General features: G+C 37.5%; 1 protein-coding gene across 1 annotated transcript in view; it reads left to right on the forward strand.

Annotated features, from left to right (window-relative positions):
- The first annotated feature begins 17 nt into the window (after positions 1-17).
- Positions 18-26254, forward strand: part of ZSWIM5 (zinc finger SWIM-type containing 5) — a 228464-nt gene continuing 202227 nt past the window's right edge. Inside the window, exon 1 of the mRNA XM_046660453.1 lies at positions 18-1000. Within this exon, the coding sequence (XP_046516409.1) occupies positions 103-1000 (898 nt within the window). The 5' untranslated portion in view covers positions 18-102. The remainder of the gene's footprint in view (positions 1001-26254) is intronic.

Raw genomic sequence — 26254 nt, forward strand, 5'->3', positions numbered from 1 at the left:
GCGGCAGGTGGGTTGGAGGCGTGCGGGCTGGCGAGGGTGCCCTGCGCAGCTCAACCCTAGGTGGCCGGCGGCCCCGCGCGAGCGCTCGCCGCGCGTTCTGGGATGTCTGCTCCCTGTGCGCGCCGCCGGCCCGCGCTCGCTCCCGCGCCTTCTCGCGCTCCCGGCGGCCCGGACAGCGCGCGCCGCCTCACGCTCGTCCGCAGGCCGCCCCCGTCGGCCCTCGCGGCGCGCGCCCCGGGCCGGCCGAGGCTCCCCACTCGGGCCGGCCGGCTCGCGGGTTTGCTCGCCCCGCCCCCCCGACGCCGCAGCTGGGCGCTTGCGCGGGGCGCGTGGCCGTGGCCGGGGTCTCCGCCGCCGCCGGTGCCGCTGCCGCCGCCGCCTCAGTCAGTCAGTCAGTCCCCAGCAATGGCGGAAGGAGGTGAGCGAGAGGAGCTGCTCTCGCCGTCGCCGGTCTCTCCGGCCAAGCGCCTGTGCTCGTGGCCCAGCCCGCAGGCTCAGCACCCTCGCGGGGCGCCCGGGACGGCCAGCGGCGGGGTGGGGGGCGTCGGCGGCAGCTGCCTGCACCCCGGGGCCCGCCCCCACCTGCAGCCCGAGTCCTTGCTGGACTGCGCCGCTAAGACGGTGGCGGAAAAGTGGGCGTACGAGCGGGTGGAGGAGCGCTTCGAGCGGATCCCGGAGCCGGTGCAGCGCCGCATCGTCTACTGGTCCTTCCCGCGGAATGAGCGGGAGATCTGCATGTACTCCAGCTTCCAGTACCGGGGCGGCTCCAGCGCCGGCGCGGCTGGCGGCGCCACGGGGGCTTCGCCGGCCGAGGAGGGGCCGCCGCCACCCCCCGGGGCCGCCGCTCCGGCCGGCTCCGCCCCCGGGGCTGCCGCGGCGGTGGCGTCCCCTGGGCTGGGCGCGGGGGCCGGAACGGCGGGTGGCGGCGGCGAGGGGCTGCCGTTCCGCCGCGGCATCCGTCTGCTGGACAGCGGCTCCGTGGAGAACGTGCTGCAAGTCGGTAGGTGCTCTCCCGGCTCCTCTGGTCCCCGGCCTCCTCTTCCGCAGGTGCCTTCTCTCTGCGCCAGCCCTGGGCCGAGACCCCGGCTCGGGTCCCCTGCCGAAGGACAAACTAGTCACATAAAAAACTTTTCTCAGCGTTTCGTTCAGGTCCACTCTGCTGTTTCCCCCACTGGCCCTCTACTCCTATTTCTTTTTGTTTGAAGAGCGAATAGGTGTCTTTTTCACTCTTCATTCTACAGCCCACGCCAAAGGAAAAAAGGATGGGGAGGAATGCCTTTTTGATGTGGTAATTTCGGAAATGCGTTTTTCTAATTTAAATTTAGAGAGGAGAGAATTGTTGCTGAATCTGGAGCAAGCTGTCCTATAGGGAATGTTTGAGGGACAGGCTGTCAAAGGTAATCTATAGTCTCAGCAGCTTGAAGCTGGGAATAATGAACTTTAAAATTGAAAAAAAAATCAGCAACATATCGTGCATTTCAGACAGTTTAAATGATCGGCTTTAATATTTTTCTCCTGGACCTCTGATACTTGGGCATCTAGGCTGCGGACTTAACAATAACCGAAGATGGAACTGTGACAGCTTCTCTTCTCCACACCCCCACCCAAGGAAAAAAAAGCCACACAATCTGGAGTGGGGGTGGGGTCTGTCTTCCTTGTCAGACTGGGGTAAATCAAAAGCTGGTCACGTTGGGTTTTTCAGATGCTCCTCCTTTAAGAAGTCTTCGTATATGCTTTTGTTTTATTTTTCTGTTTGTGGAAAAATGAAAAATGATTTCTTTTACTCCTCCAGAGCTTCTAGTCAGTTTGTTAATCTTATTAAATAGACAAATACAGTGGTCCTGGTCTGTGGAATGGTTAGGGAGAAAGGGAAAAAAATGACATTGTTTAACATTGACTTGCTATGGGGAAAAGGAAAACTGATTTTTCCCTGTTTGGATTATTATAGCATTCTGGAAGCGCACTTATCTTTGTGCATTTTATTGTACAGTGTATGCCCGGATTTATTGAGAAAATAATGATTTTTGAAAGGAGTTGGAGAGAGGTTGTTTTTAGTATTTAGCAAGCACAGGAACACACCTACCCCCCCTCCTGCCCCCCCAAACATCTAGCTCTCTCCTCCCCAGGTGAAATTAACATATTTGAAATTTTTGTCCTTTTGAAGAGTGGTGCATTGTGGTGTTTCATATAAAGCAATCTACTTCTGGTTATTGAAAGTCATTGAATCCTGTGTTTCTTTTTAAAACAACAGTATATCACAATTTGTTTTGCAAATATGAAATGTAGATTTATCTAAATTTATCCTGTGACAGAATATAGTGACAGTGGATTGAGAAAGTTTTATTTGAAAAAGGCTAGTCCTTTGTGTATTTGTGTGTATTTTTGCAGGAATGAATTGAATAATTAGGGTGTACAGCTTTAATACTGAAATATTGAAAACATGAAATGAATATAGGCATTTCTCTATTAGTCTGTAAACTTTATTCTTTGTATGAGTTTAGATCAGTTAACTTTTAAGATTCTTGTTTAAAATATTTTAGATTAAAAAGTATCAGTTTAAGTTGTTTCGTAGTAAGAGATGAATTTGAAAAAATTTTCAAACTTGAGGGGGCAAATGAGGGAGAGGAAGAGTTTTAAAGAGGTATATATTTTGAAAGTGATTATAATGTCCAGTTCCCAATGAAATCAGATTTTGTGGGAGATCCAGGTCATGTTTAAATTAGGTATTTTTCTTTTATAATATGATAGTTGATATGTCTATTGAGGTGATGAGGTCTTGTATGATAGTTTCTAGGGGCTGGAGAAAAGACACATATAAGCATATTTTCTGATTTTCACTTTGGATTTCATAAATGAAGGTCAGAGAATGAACTAATCATTTTAGGTAATGCTATTTGAGAACCATGTGCTGGGTAATCTTTATTTTTCTGAGCTTAATTTATGCTAATGAATGTGGAAGAGAAGGATATACTGTATTCCATTCTGTATCATTTTGAGTTTTGTATCTTGGCATGAACCCCTCTTTAATATGTAAAATTAGAGACTCCTCTCTCATCTCTTAGACTTAAAATGTTAGTATGTGACTTGATCTAGATGATAGGTTTTATAAAAGTATTGCCAAGAGATGAGTGAAAAAGTGATTTGTATGTAGCAAGATAGTAATCATGTTCTTCAGTTTATAACTTCACTTCAAACTCAATTTAATTACTAAGTGGTGCTAATTAAAAATTCTGCATATTTCCTTACATTTTCCTAGCTGTAGTTGTAACCTCAGAATTGGGAAGTTACTGAAGACTGATGCTTTAGAAAGGAAGGGAAGTTAGGGTATTTCTATAACAACATTGTTTTAAAGAAAAGATTCATAAGGAGATTTAAATGAAGAAAACAACAAGACGTTAAAATACAAATAAATAAAGCTTTTAAAATGAAGAAAATAGCACAGCACAAAAAATTTTTGAAGGAAAATAAATTAGATAACAATAAACTTGTGCAAAAAGTAGGCGTATTAAATTAAGTAACTTCTAATTACTTTCCACAAAGAATCTGGTAGTGGGAACTCCTGGACTGATTGAAAGCATGTACTGTGTAGAAAGTATCAGATTTTGAATCTGAACTAAAACTTTTCCAATTTGATGTAAACAAATGGGAGAACTATAGGTTGTTATGCTCAAAGAATACATTTCTTTTACATAACAGTACCGAATCAGAAGTATTGTTCCTTTTAAAAGGGGAAGATTGTAAAGTAGTCTTTTCATGGACATCTGTAAATTTGAAGCTGTGTGAATAGACTTACTATCTGATCTCTCAGTATTATGAAGGTAATAGAGTTCAGATGTTTCAAGCATCTGCATGTTTAACCTGTTTAAGAAGCCCATGGATATAGCGGAAGTATAAGCCTTAGGAAAATACTTATTCAGGAGTCTGCAGAGGGTATAAGAATGGGACAGCTATAATTTACTAATAATTTTAAGATGTTGACCTTTTTTTTTTTGCTGTTCATTGTAGTTTAAATTAATTTCTCTGTATTTGGTAAAACTTAAAGAAGTTTTGTGGCTTCTTAGGGAAATCTGAATTGATTGAGGGAAAAGAAGCACTAACCGTTTTTCTCTTTTTTTTTCTGCTTTTTCTCCCCAAATCCCCTCAGTACATAGTTGTGTATTTTAGTTGTGGGTCCTTCTAGTTGTGGCATGTGGGACGCCACCTCAGCATGGCCTGATGAGCGATGCCATGTTGGCGCCCTGGATCTGAACTGGTAAAACCCTGGACTGCTGGAGCGGAGCGTGGAAACTTAACCACTCGGCCACCGGGCTGGCCCCAGTTTTTCTCTCTTAAATGCAGAATACTATATTTATTTGAGTATTTAGATTTTTAAAAATTGGGTAAAGGCACGCAGGGGTCGCCTTTGCTGGTATATCTTAATTGTATGGGCCTTCTGTGCTGGTATATCTTAATTATATAAATATTTATCCAGAAATTTTCATAGATTCTGACATTTGACTTCAACAAAACCCCATATTTTTGGCCTACACATTTTCTAATAAGCACGTAATTTGTCCTTGGACAGTCTTAAGACTATCAAGAACCACAATGCTAAGTACTACCTTATGTGGAAGAAGTATAATTACAAAGTCAGTAGTAATAAAAAGGTCCATTTCAGGAAGTTATCCATAACTTAAACATCAAGTAGTAAGTTTATAATTATGAGCACTTGTATATTATCAATAAACATCTGTGAAATTTTCCTATACAACAGCTTTTGTGAAATACAGCAGTAATAAGTATTAACAGTTGTTGATTTTTATATATGGTTTGTTTTGATCTATGTTATTTGGGAGAACAAAAGATATCCTTACCTAAAAAGCTTTATAGCTTTGAAAGTTAGTCTAGATGAAATTATAATAAATCTTCATGTGGGGAAAAATGACTTAATTTATATGTAAGATAGTCCAGCACAGAAGGCAGCTGCCTACCTTTAAGGGATAAGCGGTAACATTTTCTAGAATGGAGACGTACCAAATTTTAAAATCACATTGCTTTTTTTTTTAAAGCAATGAGTTCTCTCCCTCCTCCTCCACTCTAAAACATCACACACATATCTTAATATTCAATAAATGTTTGTTGAACAGTGATTGTTAAGAATAGACGTCTCAGTGTTTGTTATAAAACTAAAAAAGAAAAAAAAAGAGAGAGAGAAGCCTGAATTTTTAGTATGAATATCGTATTAGAAGATATGGGGAAAACTCCATACTTACATATATAATAAACTGATAACATTAAGTAATGTGAGTGTTACAACATATGTGTATCTTCTCTCTTGACCACCTGTTTTGTGGAAGGAATGGTGATTTATCAGTTTCTTCAAATGAAAGCTTTAGGTGAATTCTTGTTGAAGGTGACTTTCTCAAGGGTAGAGCTTTAGATTTTAAAGATAGTGAATAAACTGAAGATAGTGGATTTTATTTTAGAGGTTATCTCTAGGAATTAGAAAAATATATTATTGAAGTGTGAGTACAAAGTCTAAATTTTGATGTGAAGGGGCTGGAAATTTATGCTTATGTGAAATAGTTTCACTTCTCTTGTTTCAGGGATGGCTTTTAAAAGTGAAGACATTAACTGTCAGTATCCTATTATGGTGATGATTACGTAAATATATATATATTTGTTAAAATGTATAGAACTATACCCCAAAAAGTCGAGTTTGCTGTATTATAATTTAGAAAATAAGTTTAAAAAATCAAGACATTAGTGTATCAGTAAATTAACGTACAAGAGATACTGAAAATACTGTAATAGTTTCCTATAGCTGCTGCCACAAAGTGCCCCAAACTGGGTGGCTTCAAACAACAGAAATTCATTGTCTCACAGTTTTGGAGACCAGTCTGAAATCAAGGCATCGGCAGGGCTATGCTCCTTCTGAAACCTGTACGGGAATCCTTCCTTGCCTCTTTCTAGCTTCTGTTGGTTTACTGGGAATCTTTGGCCTTCATTGGCACGCAACTGCGTGACTCCAGTCTCTACCTTCATCTTTGTAGTCACATGGCATTCTTCCTATGGGTTTATGTCTTCGCATAGCTACTTTATAAGGACAGCAGTCATATTGGATTAGGGGCCCAACCTACTCCACTATGACCTCATTTTAACTAATTACATGTGCAACGACCCTATTTCCAAGTAAGGTCACATTCGGAGGTACTGGAGGTTAGGACTTCAACGTACCATTTTGGGGGGTACACAATTCAACTCATAACAGCTTCTCATACTTGTTTCTTGTTGCATAATAGAGTTTCATGTGAATTTTAAACTTTTTTGCATTGGATATGGTTTAAATTAGAAATCACCACATTCATTTTATTAGGTAAACATTATTTCAATTTAATTGATTTGATTTGCACGATTGATTATTTAATATTTTTAATACATGTGGAACTTTTTTGACAAGTCAGTGGTTGTTTAAAGGTTAAACCTGTCATTATTCTGTATAAAAATGATGACTGTGCAGTGCAGCACTCAGGGTATACATGCATGGATGAACAGATTACTGTGGGATTTTTTTTCATGCATACCATTTAAAACTGGTCTTCAGAAATAGGTAACTCTTAAAGTATTTATAACTCATCTTTAGAAATAGGTAACTCTGAAAGCATATGAACCATGTCTTAACCTGTTTCCAAACCCCAAGTTAATATGATTTAGAATTAGTGTTTGATATTAGAAGTAGACTACAGTCTATTCCAGATTACTTTTATATGAATTTTCTACCTTGTGGTTTATTAATAGGCCTATTTCTTTCCTAATATAGGCAACATGTTTCTTGGCCACTGGTATGCTAAAGAAATCACACTAATTTTAATATTAGCTTTATCATTATATTATCATATGCTAAATTACTCTGATACTTTTCATAATCATGTGTAGCCAATTGATTAATTTTTGGTTCTCAATATTGAGAAAAATTGTTCTCCCCCTTAGAATGTATATGTATGCCCTAAGTTGGTGCTCAGTAAATGTTTATTGAATGAATGAGTAAATAGTTATATAACTTTTTTATATTTGTATAGTATAGACATCTCTCTTCATTGATTTATATGTAACTGGAGTCTAGGAGATATAATGGCATTTTGTAATTTCTGGATGTTTCTGATTTTTAAAGCATTACATAGATTTAAAAAATAGGGCCTTGAAGCTTATTTACTAGTTCTTGATTCATTCATTGAACATTTAGTCTCTTGTTTTGTGTAAGGCTCAGTAAATAATTGTTTACCTGTTTTTGGTGGTAATCATTTCAAAATACTTTGTATTTTCCTGCCTTAGAATACAAACCCAGATTGGACACTAAAGCCTAAGCTTCCGAGGACTACATTATGTTGCTGTCTTTATGTAAGTGGAAGGTTATAAACTGAGTGGATACTTGACTTTAAGAGGTTCTCAGAAACCTGTTTTTGAAAAGTTTTACGTATACATTTTTTTGGTCATATGCTTGCTTCTCATTATAATGGAGCAATGAATGTAGTATGCAGAACAGTATAATATTGTTACCTTCTTTAAAAATAGACTGTTGAATCAAAAGATGAAGTACCCTTCTTTCTAGTGGTTTTCTTGCTTTGAGAACAGTTGTTTGTATTCTTATTATCATTTAGGCCTTTGGGAAATGCAAATTAAAACCCAAGGAGAACTATTCCACACCCGCTAGAATGGCTAAAAATAAAAGACTGAAAATACCAAGTGGTTGCAAGGATGTGGAGCAATTAGAATTCTTACATTGCTGGTGGGAATGCAAAATGATACAGCCACTTTGGGAACCAGTTTCTTATAAAGTTAATCATACACTTAATCATAAGATTCAGCAACCCCATCCTAGGTATTTACTTTAGAGAAATGAAAACATATGTTCATATAGACTTGTACTTCAATATTCAGAGCAGCTTTATTCAGAATAGCTCTAAACTGGAAACAACCCAAGTGTCTATCACATGAGTGAATAAAGAAATTCTTGTATATCTGTACAATGGAGTACTATTCAGCAGTAAAGAAGAACTACTGATAGCCTAGCAACATGGATAAACCTCAGAAACGTTGTGCTGAATTAAAGAAGCCAGACCAAAAAGAGTACATAAAATAGAATTCCACGTGTATGAGATCTAAGAAAGCCCAAAGCTATAGTGAAAGTAGATCAGTGATTGCTAGGGGAGAGGGAGGTGGGATGTGAGGAGACTTTTTTGGGTAATGAAAATGTTCTATGTTATGATTATGGTCGTGGTTGCATAACTATTCATTTGTTAAAACTTACTGAATTGTGTGCTTAAAATTGGTAAATCTCATTGAATGTAAATTATACTTCACAAATTTGATTTTAAAGGAGAGAAGAGTGGGTTCCAGTCTTGGTTTCACATTAAAATTACCTGGGGAGATTTTTTTTAAAAGACAGTGCCCAGGACTCACCCCAAATTAATTAAATCAGAATCTGTTGAGAATGAGGACTGAACTTCAGAATTTTAAGAAAGCTCCTAGGTAGTTTTATGTGCAAATAAGGTTAAAAAACACTGCTCTAGAAAAATGATGGTCTCTGTTAATGTTATCAGTGTCTTTAACTTACTATAGGCAATCAAAACGTGTAATATTTATTACACAAATGCTGTGGGCCGTGTCAACTTTTTTCTAGTTCAATCTATTCTGTTTTACGTATCTTTAGGTTTGTTAATGGATCTCAAAGAAAATTGTTCTCTTACCACTTAAAGAATATGTATCTGTGTTTTGGAAAGGTCTTATGCAAAAGCGTATAAATTCTTTGTCATTGTCACCATCAAAAGACATTTGTCTAATTGTAATGCCAGTGTATAATTTTGTTTGTTTACTCCTTCATTTATAAGACTTATATTTAACATTTTTTAATGTTCTATGCAAAATAGAACATAATTCCTATATTTAAGGAGTACACAGCTTAGTATAGGATACTCATAAAATAGCATTTAACACAATGTTTTGTAATAATAGAGGTAGTTACAATGGAGGCAAAGTTACTATTGGAGGAAGTGATTAACTGGAGAAATGGGGAAACTGGATATAATGCTCTATTTTAATATAATTCCAATTATAAGAAACATTAAAGTAATGTCTAATGTTACCATAAAGATCGAAAACGCTATTGTTTACAAGTTAGATTAACCCTTCATGAAATTCCTCCTCCTTTTTTTTTTTTTTGGGGGGGGAAGATTAGCCCTGAGCTAACATCTGCCGCCAATCCTCTTCTTTTTGCTGAGGAAGACTGGCCCTGAGCTAACATACGTGCCCATCTTCTACTTTATATGTGGGATGCCTACCACAGCATGGCTTGCCAAGCAGTGCCATGTCTGCACCCAGGATCCAAACCGGCAAACCCCAGGCTGCCGGAGCGGAACATGCAAACTTAACCACTGCGCCACCAGGCCGGCCCCAATGAAATTCCTTCTGTATTGACATTTCTATGCTCTGTAATACTCTCGTGCATAGTTGATTCAAAGGGGTAGCATTGAATCAGGCAGGAAAATGACAAACATATTACCAGATATTCATCCTTTTTTCTCAGAATAAATTTTACAGATTTCTGTCTTTAGAATAGCTTATCTTTATATAATCCTTTGTTAAAAAAATTGTTGCTTCTTTTAGGTACAAATATATGATAGAGCTAATCAGTGGAATAGATTTTGGTCTATTCATTCATTGTCTTGTGGTCTGTAAGCAACAGGAAAATGTACTATGTCTTTGCAAGGCTTGGAGATAGTTACATTTTTTTCCCTGTTCATTCCTGGTTTTATTGAATGGAAACCTTTAGCATAGTACATTCAGGAAAAGTCAGCCTGTTTTTATTTTGCTTAAATCTATCAACACCTGATAAACTGACATGACTGGAAAGCATCACCAATGTACGTTGATATAAGTGACATAAAATCCTTCCCCATGTTATGGTTCCCTATTGTGAAAAAATAATCTTGCTAATCTTTTCTCTCACTCAATATTATTGTACTGTTTACTATTATATAAATTTGCATAGATCTACATATACATTGTCACATATATTATATAATATGGTAATATATATTATATAATATGATTATATTGTATATTATCACATATATACAGGGACTGTGCAGCTAGTAGCCTCAGAATTCTGGCTCCTCACTATGTCTCAGTTTCCTCAACTGTAAATGGACAGAATGATGGTACCAACGATTGTTTTGAAGATAAATTAATTAATATGTAAAGTATTTGGAACAAGGCCTAGCACTCTTATGTGCTATGTAAATATTCACTGTTATTATACCAAAATTATTGAGAGTGTTCGGTGTTTGTTTCCTTTTTCAACGTTCTCCCTACCTCTAGAGGCTTTTCAATCTGACTTGGGCTTTCACTCACTGTATTAAAATTGATCTCTTAAAGGTCGCCAGTGACCTCATGGTTACCAAAGACAGTATCCTTTTTCCAGTCCTCATCCTTTATGACCTCTGTATAGAATTTTCTGTAGTCTGCTGCACCTTCCTCTTGAAATGCTTCTTCTTAGATTTTTGCTTTACTTCACCATTCTGGTTTTCTTTCTACCTTCCTTTATTCTCTTCCCCAGCAAAAGTAGAATGTACGTTCTTGCCCCAAACTTTCCAATTTAGCAATCTTATTTATTTCTATAGCTTCAATTACTGTTTTATGAACATAAGATAGCATCTTATAATATAGTGGTTTAAAATTTTTTTAAAGCAACTCTGTTCATTTTGAAATGAAATCTTAGATGGTATTCCAGTTTTTGCAACAGAAAAATTGGAGCTGTTTTGGGGTTTGTGGTGGGCCCAGAACTCTTATCAGCTTGGCTAGCTGCTGCTTCTCTTTGAAGCCCTGAAGCACTTCCAAATAATCTTAATCTTGGGATTTGAAGTTAGGAGATCTGCCTTAGTTTTCTCATCTGTAAAAATGTCAGGATTTTTTTTTTTTCCAGATGCTAGGAACTTTCTACTTGCATTTTTTTAATTGAGTTCATAATAGTTTGCATCATTGTGAAATTTCACTTGTACAGTAGTTCTTGTCCGTCACCACGTAAGTGCTCCCCTTTACCCCCTGTGCCCACCCCCCACCTCCCTTCCCCTGGTAAGCACTGAACTGCTTTTTGTCCATGTGTTTGTTTATATTCGACATGTGAGTGAAATCATATGGTGTTTGCCTTTCTCAGTCTGGCTTATTTCGCTTAGCATAATACCCTCCAGGTCCATCCACGTTTTTGCAAATGGGACGATTTTGTCTTTTTTTATAGCTGAGTAGTATTCCATTGTATATATATATATATGCACCACATCTCCTTTATCCAGTTATTGATCAGTGGGCATTTGGATTGTTTGCATGTCTTGGCTGTTGTGAATAGTGCTGCAATGAGCATAGGGGTACATATATTATTTTGGATTGTTGATTTCAAGTTGTTTAGGTAGATACCCAGTAGTGGGATAGCTGGGTCATATGGTGTTTCTATTTTTAGTTTTTTGAGGAGTCTCCATACTGTTTTCCATAGTGGCTGCACCAGTTTGTGTTCCCACAAGCAGTGTATGAGGGTTCCCTTTTCTCCACACCCTCTCCAATGTTTGTTATTTTTAGTCTTAGTGATTATAGCCATCTTAACGGGTGTTAGGTGATATCTTAGTGTGGTTTTGATTTGCATTTCCCTGATGATTAGTGATGTTGAACATCTTTTCATGTACTTATTGGCCATCTGTATATCTTCTTTGGATGTCTGTTCATATCCTCTGCCCATTTTTTGTTCGGGCTGTTTGTTTTTTTGTTGTTAAGTTGTGTGAGTTTTTTATATATTATGGAGATTAATCCCTTGTTGGATATATGATTTCCAAATATTTTCTCCCAATTGGTAGGTTGTCTTTTTGTTTTGATCCTAGTTTCTTTTGCCTTGCAGAAGCTCTTCAGTCTGATCAAGTCCCACTTGTTTATTTTTTCTTTTGTTTCCTTTGTCTGAGAAGACAAGGTATTTGAAAAGATCCTTTTAAGTTCAATGACAAGAATATACTACCTGTATTATCTTCCAGGAGTTTTATGATTTGAAGGACTTACCTTCAAGTCTTTGATTCATTTTGAGTTTATTTTTGTGTATGGCGTGAGATAATGGTCTGCTTTCATTCTTTTGCAGGTGTTTGTCCAGATTTCCCAGCACCATTTATTGAAGAGACTATCTTTTCTCCATTGTATGTTCTTGGCACGTTTGTTCAAGATTAGCTGCCCGTAGATGTGTGGTTTTATTTCTGGGCTTTCACTTCTGTTCCATTGATCTGTGTGCCTGTTTTTGTACCAGTACCATGCTGTTTTGATTACTATAGCTTTGTGGTACATTTTGAAGTCAGGGATTGTGATGCCTCCAGCTTTGTTCTTTTTCTTACCAATATTGCTTTAGCAATTCAGGGTCTTTGGTTGCCCCATATGAATTTTATGATTCTTTGTTTATTTCTGTGAAGAATGTCATTGGGATTCTGATTGAGATCGCATTGAATCTGTAGATTGCTTTGGGTCGTATGGACGTTTTAACTATGTTTATTTTTCCAATCCATGTGCATGGAATCTCCTTCTGTTTCTTTATGTCATCATCTATTTCTTTCAATAATGTCTTATAGTTTTCATTGTATCAGTCCTTCACCTCCTTGGTTAAATTTATTCCTAGATATTTTATTCTTTTTGTTGCGATTGTAAATGGAATTGTATTCTTGAGTTCTCTAAGTATGTTATTAGTGTATAAAAATGTGACTGATTTTTGTAAGTTGATTTTGTACCCTGCAACTTTACTGTAGTTATTAATTATTTCTAATAGTTTTCCGATGGATTCTTTAGGGTTTTCTATATATAAGATCACATTGTCTGCGAACAGCGAGAGTTTCAAAAGCGTCAGGATTTTTGTGAGATTCTAAATAAGCTAATATATGTGAAAGCACTTTATAAACGTCACTGTGCAAATAATATGACTGTTAATTCTACGTTGTTGTTTCTTCCTCTGGAATTCAAGATCATCATGTATATTTGCCTGCTACATATTTTTAAAAGGATACCCATGTAGCCACTCAAAATCAACATGTCTGATAAGGAATTAATGTCCAGAATATATAAAGAACTCCTATGACTCAACAACAAAAAAGAAACAACCCAATTAAAAAATGGGCAAAGGATTTGAATAAACACTTCTACAAAGAAGATATGCAAATAGCCAATAAGCACATGGAACGGTGCTCGATATCACTGATCATTAGGGAAATGCAAGTCAGAACCACAGTGGGACAGCACTTCGTACCCCTTAGGGTGGCTATTATCAAAAAACCAGAAAATAACAAGTGTGAGTGAGGATATAGAGAAATTGGAACCCTTGTGCATCACTAGTGAGAATATAAAATAGTGCAGCTCCTGTGGAAAATGATATGGCATTTCCTCAAAAAATTAAACATAAAAGTACCATATGATCCAGTAATTCCACTTCTGGGTATGTAACCAGAAGAATTGAAAGCAGGAATTTGAACAGGTATTTGTACACCCATGTTTATAGCAACATTAGTCACAACAGCCCAAAGGTGGAAGCAACCCAAGTGTCTATTGACAGATGAATGGATAAACAAAATCTGATATATTCATACAATGGCATATTATTCAGCCTTAAAAAGGAACGAAATCCTGATACATGCTACAACATGGATGAACATTGAAAATATTATGCTAAGTCAAATAAACCAGGCAAAAAAGGGCAAAAATTATATGATTCCACTTATATGAACTGCCTAGAATAGGCAAATAGTGGTGATGGTTGCATAACAGTGTGAATGTACTTAGTGCCACTGACTATACATTTAAACTGGTTAAATGGTAAATCTTCTGTATATTTTATGACAATCAAAAAAGTTTAAAAAAAGGCCACATGTTAGATGATTCCATTTATATGAAATGTCCAGAATAAGCAAATCCTAGAGACAGAAAGTAGATTAGTAGTGTCCAGGGGCTGGGGGTAAGGAAAATAATTACTAATGTGTATGGGGTTTCCTTTTGGGGTGATGAAAATGTTCTAAAATTAGATAGTGATGATGGTTGCACAAATCTGTGAGTATACTAAATACCACTGAATTGTACACTTTAAAAGGATGAATTTAATGATATATCAATTATATCACAGTAAAGCTTTATTGAAAGAGCAAATATCCTAAATAGATAAAAAGAAAAAGAAAACTTTCAAAGACATTCTGTTTCTTAGGGAATGAGGTCTAAATTGCTAACCTTATTTTTGGAGACCTCGGTTCAAATCCTAGTTCTGCCACTTTCTAGCTGTGTAAACTTGGATGACAAGTTACTTAACTTCTCTGTGCCTCTGTTTCTTCATCTGTAAAATGGAGACCCAGTACTATCTCAGAATATTTGTATGATCATTAAATGAGATAATGTATTTAAAGTCAATTTGGAATTTCTTATACATTGTAGGAGTACTGTGAATATTAGTTCTATTTTTTCCCCCTTCTTGCCTCTTAACAGTCTAGGCATCTGTTCTTAAAAGTGCCATTTTCTTATCTACTTAGTTGAAATTAAACTTTCTTTCTACTTCAGTCCTGTGCATTATTTGGCAGTTGTTTGTTGAGCACCTATTATGTGCTAGGCTCTGGTCTAGCCACTGGAGATGTGGCAGCGAATAACACAAAGTTACTGCTTTCATGGGACGTACATTTTAGTGAGGCGACAGACAGCGCTTTCTACTTTCAGCTTATGTTATAACTGTTTGTTACAGGTATTGTCTTCCCTTTCAGTCTCTAAGTGTTTTCAGGGCAAGAACTGTATCCTACAATATATTCAGCATCCAGCACAATACCTATTAGCTTTCATAATGGACTTTTAAGAGGTCTTTGTGGAAATGAATTGAGAAAAAAGACAGAGTTCTCAGTCTTGTTCGTTTCTATGACTTTCATGACAGTGGTTCCCAGCTCTGGCTGCTTTACACTTTGCTCAAGTCACTTGAAGAGTTTTGGTAAAATACAGATTCTGGGACTTCCTTCTCGGAAATTCTGGTTAACTGAGATTGGAATGGGGCTCAGGAATCTGTATTTTTGACAAACTCTCCAGATTTAAATGTTTGGGAACCACTGCTCTGTAGCACTTACCACAGTGATTTACATAGACTGTGCTTAGTAGATGTTGGTTGAATTGATTATTAATTGATTTATACACTAGCTTGTTCCAAACCAGATTTGAAATTTGGGGGTCAAATTGAATTAAATGGATAGACTAGATTCAGGAAAGAGTTATATGAAAAAGTCATTAAGCTCAGTAACACTACAGTTTGCTGATATTAGGAAAATTGGTGGTATCTATCCTTTGTTATTTTTAAATGCTTGTTCTTAACCTAGTTTATCCAAAATAATTCTCTATGTTTTAACGGGTACATAAGTTTTTGGAAAAGCATTGAAAAAAATCTGAAAGGATTTACATCAAACAATCTCTGTGAAGAGAAAGGGGAATGGGTAGGAACCAAGAGAAAATTTAGTTTATTCTGTGTTCTTTGAATTATTTTATGGTGAGAACCTATTTACGTATTTCTTGTATAGTAATGTAATTAAAATAAGCTACAGACAGTGTGGTTTATTCTGCATTTTTTGGTGGGCATTTTTTGCCTTTTAAATTAACATGAGTTAGAGAGATGTCCTCTTACCATTATCAACCTGATTTATGTCAAGGGTTCTTAACCTGGCATCTGTAAATGGCTTTCAGGGATCCGTGAACTCTTGAAATTATTTTCATATTTTACAAATGCGTATGGACATTTTTTTCAGAGAAGGCAATCCATAACTTTCATTTATTTATTTATTTATTTGGGGGAAGATTAACCCTGAGCTAACATCTGCCACCAATACTCTTTTTTGCTGGGAAGATTGGCCCTGAGCTAACATCCATGCCCATCTTGCTCTACTTTATACGCAGGATGCCTGCCACAGCATGGCTTGACAAGCCATGCATAGGTCCGCACATGGGATCCTAACCGGTGAACCCCGGGCTGCCGAAGCAGAACGTGTGAACTTAACCACTGTGCCACCAGGCCAGCCCCCATAACTTTCATGTAATACTCAAAGGGATCCATGACTCAAATAAATTCAGGAACCACTAATTTATGCGGATGAATCTGCTTCATTTGATAAAAATTCTGCAATTAATTTCTCTATTACCTATGAGCCTTGATGTATATAACGTGGGGGAATGTGATTCATTAAGCTTTTTTATTCTACCTATTTTCAGGTTATGAATAGAATATTTACTGTATTTTCTTAGATGTTAGCACAGCTCTACTGTTTGCTACTTCTACTAGTTAAATATTTCAGTTTTGGTATCTCTGATATATTCATCCTGTTCTGCTGCTTATCTAAATGCTGCTGCATAAGTTTCTTTTTTTGTTTCAATAGAATGATGGCCTGACATCACTGTACCATAGACGGCTGTTTTAATGATTTGCACTAGCTGAAATAAAATAATATCCTATGAGGTTACTGAACAGACTAGGTCATAGCTACTTCTTTATTGAATCTTCCTATGGAATTGGGTTTTTTAGGTTATGTTCCCTGGGAAATAGACTCTGAGATGGAGATTTGCTTGCAGAAGGTTTACTGAGGAACAACACTTGTAATGGAGTGAAGGAAGCAGGATTAGGAGGGCAGAGAGATGGAACTGATGCAATTGCAACAGAGACTTTAGTCAATCCTTTTGGAAACTCCGGACCTAGGATAACACTTCAGAGTCGTCTGGAATTACTTGTGGGCTGACCTGAAGGGATGGGGGCATAGCCTTGGGTGGGGCAGTTTCTTTCTGTGGTAGAGATAGAGATGAACACACAGTTCCCCTTCCCAGCTGCAGGAAGTGCTTTCAGTGGATGGCTTCCAACTGTTGGATGGTTCAGGGTCTGCCTCAGCTACATGGAGCTGCTTCACCTGAGGTCACAGTCTTCGAGGGGCAGCTTGCAAATGGCTGAGCAAGGTGGGGGTATAAAGGTCCAGCTGTTTCAGCCTATCATGGAAGTCTTTGACAGGCAATACTTGCTCCAGAGAGCTGTAACTTGTTGTTACGCCTGCATTGCAGTTTGATTTGTTTCTCTGCTCAGTCCTGCTTCTGCTGCCTTTCCTTCACAGGTGTTGATTTCTAGTAGGTGTCTTGCATCCCAAACTCCATCTGAGTGTCTGCTCTCAGAGAACTGAACTCATGATAGTGGTTGAGGGCAGTTTGTTGAGGAGGATAGCTTTTACTGGGGAATTTACAAGAGTAAGATTAGTGGGTGAATTACAACCTCTGCCACTACAGCTGATCTCCAGATCACAACTGATACTCACTGTTTCCCTCCTCTAATCTCCATTCTAGATTCTTGGCCAGAATCTCTGCTTGTCTAGATGGCTTAGTCACCACCAGATGGGGTGACTGTCATGACTGAAGAATCTGAGTCTAGTTACCATGCCCTTTTTAGGCATTGGCCACTGTACTTGTTCATTTACTGTCAACATCAGGCAAGGGAGTACCTAGAGATGCCCCAGTGATAACCTGGATGTCGAAAGTCATCTATTCCCTGATGTTACTTTTCTTTGTGTTGATGAATCTACTTTATTTCATAAACACCATCTGTTGCTAAGGGACACACTATGTGATATTAAAATCAAGTCTGTTATGTAGGTTTTAAAGATCAAATATAACATTGTTGAATCTGCTTTATTAGTGTTTCTTTGATAGATTATTGGGGGGGCTAATTGTAGAGGTTTGTAGATTGTCATCTCTTGTGTTGTCCCTTGCAAATATTGTTAATATGTCATCAGCATAATTAGTAACAAAAGAAGTCACTCAACCAAAATTTTGTTTTTATTTCTAGCATTTTAGTGTAATTTTTTTTTAATTAAAAAGGTTTTTTGTTAAAGATTGGCACCTGAACTAACAACTGTTGCCAATCTTTCTTTTTCTTTTGCTTTTTCTCCCCAAGTCCCCCCAGTACATAGTTGTATATTGCAGTTTTGGGTCCTTCTAGTTGTGGCATGTGGGACGCTGCCTCAGTGTGGCCTGACGAGTGGTGCCATGTCTGTGCCCGGGATCCGAACCAGTGAAACCCTGGGCCACCGAAATGGAGCGCGCGACCTTAACCACTCGGCCACGGGGCCGGCCCCATAGCATTTTAGTGTAGTTTTATTTGGAACTTTTAGTAGTGAATGGTTTTCTAGCACCTACTCCCCATTACCTATTCACTTAGAGATTAGAATTGAAAAATTGAGAAATAGTTACTGCAGTTATATAGCCATGTGATAAATATGTCATTTAGCAAACCATCAAGACAAGTTAGCGTTGTTGGGAGGTTTTAGTAAGGAAGTTACCCTCTCTCTGTGTTGAGTCCAAGGCTGTCTGATGAGGTCTTGAAGATGAAAGTAGCAGCAGTGTCCTGAAGAGACTTAATATTTTGGAAGTGGGGGCTCTCACAGCAGGCTTGCTTGCTTTCTTTCTTTTTCTTAACGCTTTTAGTTAGATACAATTCACATACCACACAATTCACTCATTTAAAGTGTACAATTAAGTGGTCTTTAGTATATTCACAGATATGGGCAGTCATCACCACAGTCAATTTTAGACCATTTTTATCATCTCAAGAGAAACCCTATGCCCTTTAATATCGCTGCCCAAGCCTCCCATCTCCCTGGCCCTAAGGAACTACTACTTTCTGACTCTGTTCCTATTCTGGACATTTCATATAAATGGCATCAGATAATACGCAGTCTTTTGTGACTGACTTCTTTGACCTAGCATAACGTTTTCAAGATTCATCTGTGTTGTATCATGTGTCAGTACCTCATTCCTTTTTATGGCTGAATAACATTCCATTGTATAGATATACTACATTTTCTTTATCTATTCATTGGTTGTTGGACTTTTGAGTTATTTCCCTTTCAGTTATGAATAGTGCTGCGGTGAACATTTATGTACAAGCTTTTGCATGGACATATGGTTTCATTCCTTTTCGGAATAGAATTGTTGGGTTGTAGGATAACTCTTTTCAGTTATTTTATTTAGGTCATAAGGGTTTATAACATTGTGTAATTTCAGTGTATATTATTATTTATCAGTTTCTGTATAGACTGCGTCATTCTCACCTCCAATAGCCTAATTTTCATCTGTCACCATATATATATGTTCCCCTTTACCCCTTTTGCCCACCCTCCTACTCCCTTCCCCTCTGGTAACCACTAATCTGTTCTCTTTATCCATGTGTTTGTTTATCTTCCATATATGAGTAAAATCATGCAATGTTTGTTTTTCTCTGTCTGGCTTATTTCACTTAACATAATACTCTCAAGGTCCATCCATGTTGTTGCAAATAGGACAATTTTGTCTTTTTTTATGGCTGAGTAGTATTCTATTGTGTGTGTCTATATATATATATATATATATATATATATATAGACACACACACCACATCTTCTTTATCAGTTAGTGGGCACTTGGGTTGCTTCTACATCTTGGCTATTGTGAATAATGCTGCCGTGAACATAGGGGTGCATAAGTCTCTTTGAGTTATTGATTTCAAGTGCTTTGGATAAATACCCAGTAGTGGCATACCTGGATTGTATGGTATTTCTATTTTTAATTTTTTGAGAAATCTCCATATTGTTTTCCATAGTAGCTGCACCCAGTTTGCATTCCTGCCAGCAGTGTATGAGGGTCCCCTTTTCTCCATATCCTCTCCAACATTTATTATTTTTTGTGTTGGTAATTATAGCCATTCTAATAGCTGTAAGGTGATATCTTATTATAGTTTTGATTTGCATTTCTCTAATGATTAGTGATGTTGAACGCCTTTTCATGGGCATGTTGGCTGTCTGTATGTCTTCTTTGGAAAAATGTCTGTTCATATCCTCTGCCCAGTTTTTGATTTGGTTGTTTGCTTTATTATTGTTGAGTTGTATGAGTTCTTTATATATTTTGGAAATTAACCCCTTGTCGGATATATGATTTGCACATATTTTCTCCTAGTTGTTGTCTTTTCATTTTGTTCCTAGTTTCCTTTGCCTTGCAGAAGCTTTTTAGTCTGATGTAGTCTCATTTATTTTTTCTTTTATTTCCCATGCCTGAGTAGACATGGTATTTGAAAAGATGCTGCCAAGAAGGATATCAAAGAATGTACTGCCTGTATTTTCTTCTAGGAGCTTTATGGTTTCACATGTTACATTCAAGTTAATTTTTGTATATGGTGAAAGATAATGGTATGCTTTCGTTTTTTTGCTTGTGGCCGTCCAGTTTTCCCAACACGATTTATTGAAGAGACTTTCCTTTGTTGTATATTCTTGGCTCCTTTGTTGAAGATTAGCTGTCCATAGATATATGGTTTTATTTCTGGGCTTTCACTTCTGTTCCATTAAACTGTGGATCTGTTTCTGTGCCAGTACCATCCTGTTTTGAGTACAGTAGCTTTGTAATATATTTTGAAGTCAGGGATTGTGATGCCTCCAGCTTTGTTCTTTTTTCTCAGGATTGCTTTGGCTCTTTGGGGTCTTTTGCTGTTCCCTGTAAATTTTAGGATTCCTTGTTGTATTTGCATGAAGAATATCATTGGGATTCTGATTGGGATTGCATTGAATCTGTAGATTGCTTTAGGTAGTATGGACATTTTAACTATGTTTATTTTTCCAATCCAGGAGCATGGAATATCTTTCTATTTATGTCATCTTTGATTTCTTTCAATAATGTCTTATAGTTTTCATTGTATAGGTCTTTCACCTCCTTGGTTCAATTTGTTCCTATATATTTTATTCTTTTTGTTGTGATTGTAAATGAGATTGAATTCTTGGCTTCTCTTTCTGTAGTTGGTTATTAGTGTATAGAAATGCAACTGATTTTGTGTGTGTGTGTGTGTGTGTGTGTGTGAGGAAGATTGGCCTTGAGCTAACATTTGTTGCCAGTCTTCTGCCTTTTGCTTGAGGTCCATGCCTGGGATCTGAACCTGCGAGCCCTGGGCTGCTGAAGTGGAGTGCGTGAGCTTAACCACCACACCACTGGGCTGGCCTGCAATTGATTTTTGTAAATTGGTTTTGTACCCCAGAACTTTGCTGTAGTTGTTGATTATTTCTAATAGTTTTCTGGTGGATTCCTTAGGGTTTTCTATATGTAGGATTATGTCCTCTGCAAACAGCATGAGTTTCACTTCTCCCTTTCCACTTTGGAGACCTTTCATTTCTTTTTCCTGCCTAATTGCTTTGACCAAAACCTCTAGTACTATGTTGAATAAGAGCGGCAAGAGTGGGCACCCTTGTGTTGTTCCTGTTTTGAGAAAGATGGCTTTCAGTTTTTCCCTGTTGAGTATGATGTTGACTGTGGGTTTGTCATCTATGGCCTTTGTTATGTTGAAGTACATTCCTTCTATACCCATTTTATTCAGAGTTTTAATCATAAATGGAAGTTTGATCTTGTCAAATGTTTTCTCTGCATCTATTGAGATGGTCATGTGATTTTTATTCCTCATTTTGTTAATGTGGGTGTATCACAGTGCTTGATTTGTGGATGTTGAACCATCCCTGTGTTCCTTGTATAAATCACACTTGATCATGGTATACGATCCTTTTAATGTATTGCTGTATTTGGTTTGCCAATCTTTTGTTGAGGATTTTCTCATCTATTTTCGTCAGTGATATTGGCCTGTAATTTTCCTTCTTTGTATTGCCCTTGTCTGGTTTTGGTATCAGGGTGATGTTGGCCTCGTAGAATGTGTTAGGAAGTGTTCTGTCTTCTTCAACTTTTTTGGGGAATAGTTTGAGAAGGATAGGTACTAAATCATCTTTGAGTGTTTGGTAGAATTCTCCGGAGAAGCTATCTGGTCCTGGACTCTTATTTTTTGGGAGGTTTTTGATTACTGTTTCAATCTCTTTACTTGTGATTGGTCTATTCAGATTCTCTATTTCTTCTTGATTCAGTTTTGGGAGGTTGTATGACTCTAAGAATTTGTCCATTTCTTCTAGGTTATCCAATTTGTTGGCATATAGTTTTTCATAGTATTGTCTTATAATCCTGTGTATTTCTTTGGCATCCACTGTAATTTCTCCTCTTTCATTTCTAATTTTATTTATGAGCCTTCTTTCTTTTTTTCTTAGTGAGTCTGGCTAAGGGTTTGTCAATTTTGTTTATCTTCTCAAAGAACTAGCTCTTAGTTTCATTGATCCTTCTACTGTGTTTTGCTCTCTATTTCATTTATTTCTGCTCTAGTTTTTATTATTTCCCTCCTTCTGCTGGCTTTGGGCTTTGTTTGTTCTTTTTCCAGTTTTGTTAGGTGTAGTTTAAGATTACTTATTTGAGATTTTTGAAGTTTGTTGAGGTGGGCTTGTATTGCTATAAATTTCCTTCTAAGAACCACTTTGGTGCATCCCATAAGAGTTGGTATGTTGTATTTTTGTTTTCATTTGTGTCCAGGTATTTTTTGATTTCTCCTTTGATTTCTTCATTGATCCCATGGTTGTTCAGTAGCATGGTGTTTAGTCTCCACATTTTTGTGACTTTCCCATCTTTTTTTTTTTCTTTATTATTTTCGGATGTACATCATATTTCAAATTCTGTGTACATTAACATCATGTTCACCACCCAAAACCTAATCATAGTCCATCCCTCACATGTGAGCCTAATCACTCCTTTTGCCCTCCCCCCTCCCCCCTTCCCCTATGGTAAACACCAATCCAATCTCCAATGCTATGTGTTTTTTTGTCGTTGTTTTTATCTTCTACTTATGATTGAGATCATATGGTATCTGACTTTCTCCCTCTGACTTACTTCACTCAGCATAATACCCTCAAGGTCCATCCATGTTGTCACAAATGGCTGAATTTCGTCATTTCTTATGTCTGAGTAGTAGTCCATCGTGTATAAATACCATATCTTCTTTATCCATTCGTCCCTTGATGGGCACCTAGGTTGCTTCCATGTCTTGGCTGTTGTGTATAATGCTGCAGTGAACATAGGGGTGCAAGTATCTTTATGCCTTTGTGTTTTCAAGTTCTTTGGATAAATACCCACCAGTGGAATAGCTGGATCATATGGTAGATCTATCCTTAATTTTCTGAGGATACTCCATACTGCTTTCCATAGTAGCTGCACCAGTTTGCACTGCCACCAGCGGTGAACAAGGTTTCCCTTCTCTCCACACCCTCTTCAACATTTGTTGTTTCCTGTCTTGTTAATTATAGCCATTCTGACTGGAGTGAGGTGATATCTCATTGTAGTTTTGATTTACTATTCCCTGATAGCTAATGATGTTGAGCATCTTTTCATATGCCTGTTGGCCATCTGTATATCTTCTTTGGAGAAATCTCTGTTCAGATCTTTTGCCCATTTTCTAATTGGATTGTTGGTTTTTTGTTGTTGAGCTGTATGAGTTCTTTGTATATTTTGGATATTAACCCCTTATCTGATTTATGGTTTGCAAATATCTTCTCCCAATTGTTAGGTTGTCTTTGATGGTTTTGTTGATGGTTTTCTTTGCTGTGCAGAAGCTTTTTAGTTTGATGTGGTCCCATTTGTTCATTTTATCTTTTGTTTCCCTTGCCTGGTCAGACATGGGGCTTGAAAATATGCTGCTCAGACTGATGTCAAAGAGCATACTGAGCATACTGCCTATGTTTTCTTCTAGATGTCTCATGGTTTCGGGTCTTACATTCAAGTCTTTAATCCGTTTTGAGTTGATTTTTGTGCATGGTGTAAGGGAATGGTCTACTTTCATTCTTTTGCATGTGGCTGTCCAGTTTTCCCAGCACCATTTATTGAAGAGACTCTCCTTTCTCCATCATATGCTCTTGGCTCCCTTGTTGAATATTAGCTGTCCATAAACGTGTGGGTTTACTTCTGGGCTCTCAATTCTGTTCCATTGATCTGTGTGTCTGTTTTTGTGCCAGTACCATGCTGTTTTGGTTACAATGGCTTTGTAGTATAATTTGAAATCAGGGAGTGTGATACCTCCAGCTTTGTTCTTTTTTCTCAGGAATCCTTTGGCTATTCGGGGTCTTCTGTTGTTCCATATAAATTTTAGCATTCTTTGTTCTATTTCTGTAAAAAATGTTGTTGGAACTTTGATAGGGATTGCGTTGAATCTATAGATTGCTTTAGGAAGTATGGACATTTTAACGATGTTAATTCTTCCAATCCAAGAGCACAGAATATCTTTCCATTTCTTTGTGTCTTCAATTTCTTTCAACAGTGTTTTATAGTTTTCGGTGTACTGATCTTTCACCTCTTTGGTTAGGTTTATTCCTAGGTATTTTATTCTTTTTGTTGCAATTGTAAATGGGATTGTATTCTTAATTTGTCTTTCTGGCTACTTCGTTGTTAGTGTATAGAAACGCAACTGAGTTTTGTACGTTGATTTTGTATACCGTAACTTGACTGTATCCCTTTATTGTTTCTAAAAGTTGTTTAGTGGACTCTTTAGGGTTTTCTAGATATAAAATCATGTCGTCTGCAAAGAGTGACAGTTTCACTTCTTCTTTTCCAATGTGGATCCCTTTTATTTCTTTTTCTTGCCTGATTGCTCTGGCTAGGACTTGCAATACTATGTTAAGAGTGGTGACAGTGGGCATCCTTGTCTGGTTCCTGTTCTTAGAGGGATAGCTTTCAGTTTTTCTCCATTGAGAATGATATTTGCTGTGGGTTTGTCATATATGGCCTTTATTATGTTGAGGTATTTTCCTTCTATACACATTTTATTTAGAGTTTTTATCATAAATGGATGCTGTATCTTGTCAAATGCTTTCTCTGCATCTATTGAGATGATCATGTGATTTTTATTCTTCATTTTGTTAATGTGGTATATCACGTTAATAGATTTGTGGATGTGAATAGATCCCTGCATCCTTGGAATGAAACCCACTTGATCATGATGTATGATCTTTTTAATGTATTGTTGTATTCAATTTACTAGTATTTTGTTGAGGATTTTTGCATCGATGTTCATCAGTGATATTGGCCTGTAATTTTCTTTTCTTGTGTTGTCCTTATCTGGTTTTGCTATCAGGATGATGTTGGCTTCGTAAAAGGAGTTAGGAAGCCTCCCCTCCTCTTCAATTTTTTGGAAGAGTTTCAGAAGGATAGATATTAAGTCATCTTTGAATGTTTGGTAGAATCCACCAGGGAAGCCATCTGGTCCTGGAGTTTTATTTTTTGGGAGGTTTTTGATTGCTGTTTCGATCTCCTTACTGGTGATCAGTCTGCTCAAATTTTGTACATTTTCTTGGTCCAGTTTTGGAAGGTCGTAAGTTTCTAAGAATTTATCCATTTCTTCTAGATTATCCAATTTGTTGGCGCATAGCTTTTCATAGTATTCTCTTATTATCTTTTGTATTTCTGAGGTGTCCGTTGTAATCTCTCCTCTTTAATTTCTGATTTTATTTGAGCCTTGTCTCTTTTTTTCTTGGTGAGTCTAGCTAAGGGTTTGTCAATTTTATCTTTTTGAAGAACCAGCTCTTGCTTTCATTAATTTTTTTCTATTTTTTTTTAGTCTCTATTTCATTTATTTCTGCTCTAATTTTTATTGTTTCCTTCCTTCTGCTGATTTTGGGCTTTGTTTGTTGTTCTTTTTCTGTACCTTTACAGGCGCTTTTAGCTTGTCTATTTGGGATTTTTCTTGTTTGTTGAGGTAGGCCTGAATTGCTATAAACTTCCCCCTAGAACTGCTTTTGCTGTATCCCACAGATTTTGGCATGTCGTGTTTTAATTTTCATTTGTCTCCAGGAATTTTTTGATTTCTTCTTTGATTTCTCCATTGATCCAATCGTTGTTCAGTAGCATTTTGTTCAATCTCCACATTTTTGTGGCTTTTCTGGTTTTCTTTCTGTAGTTGATTTCCAGTTTCATACCTTTGTGGTCAGAAAAGATGCATGGTATTATTCTGATCTTCTTAAATTTATTGAGACTTGTTTTGTGGTCTAATATGTGATCAATCCTGGAGAATGTTCCATGGGCATTTGAAAAGAATGTGTATTCTGTGGTTTTTGGATGGAATGTTCTGTATATATCTACTAAGTCTATCTGGTCTAATGTGTCCTTTAAGGCCAGTGTTTCCTTATTGAGCATGTGTTTGGATGATCTATCTATTGGTGTAAGTGGAATGTTAAAGTCCCCTACTATTATTGTGTTACTGTCTATTTCTCCTCTTATGTCTGTTAATAAATGCTTTATATATTTAGGTGCTCCTGTGTTGGGTGCATAGATATTTACAAGTGTTATATTTTCTTGT

Source organism: Equus quagga, chromosome 5 (assembly GCF_021613505.1).
Source record: "Equus quagga isolate Etosha38 chromosome 5, UCLA_HA_Equagga_1.0, whole genome shotgun sequence".
Taxonomy (NCBI): Eukaryota; Metazoa; Chordata; class Mammalia; order Perissodactyla; family Equidae; genus Equus; species Equus quagga.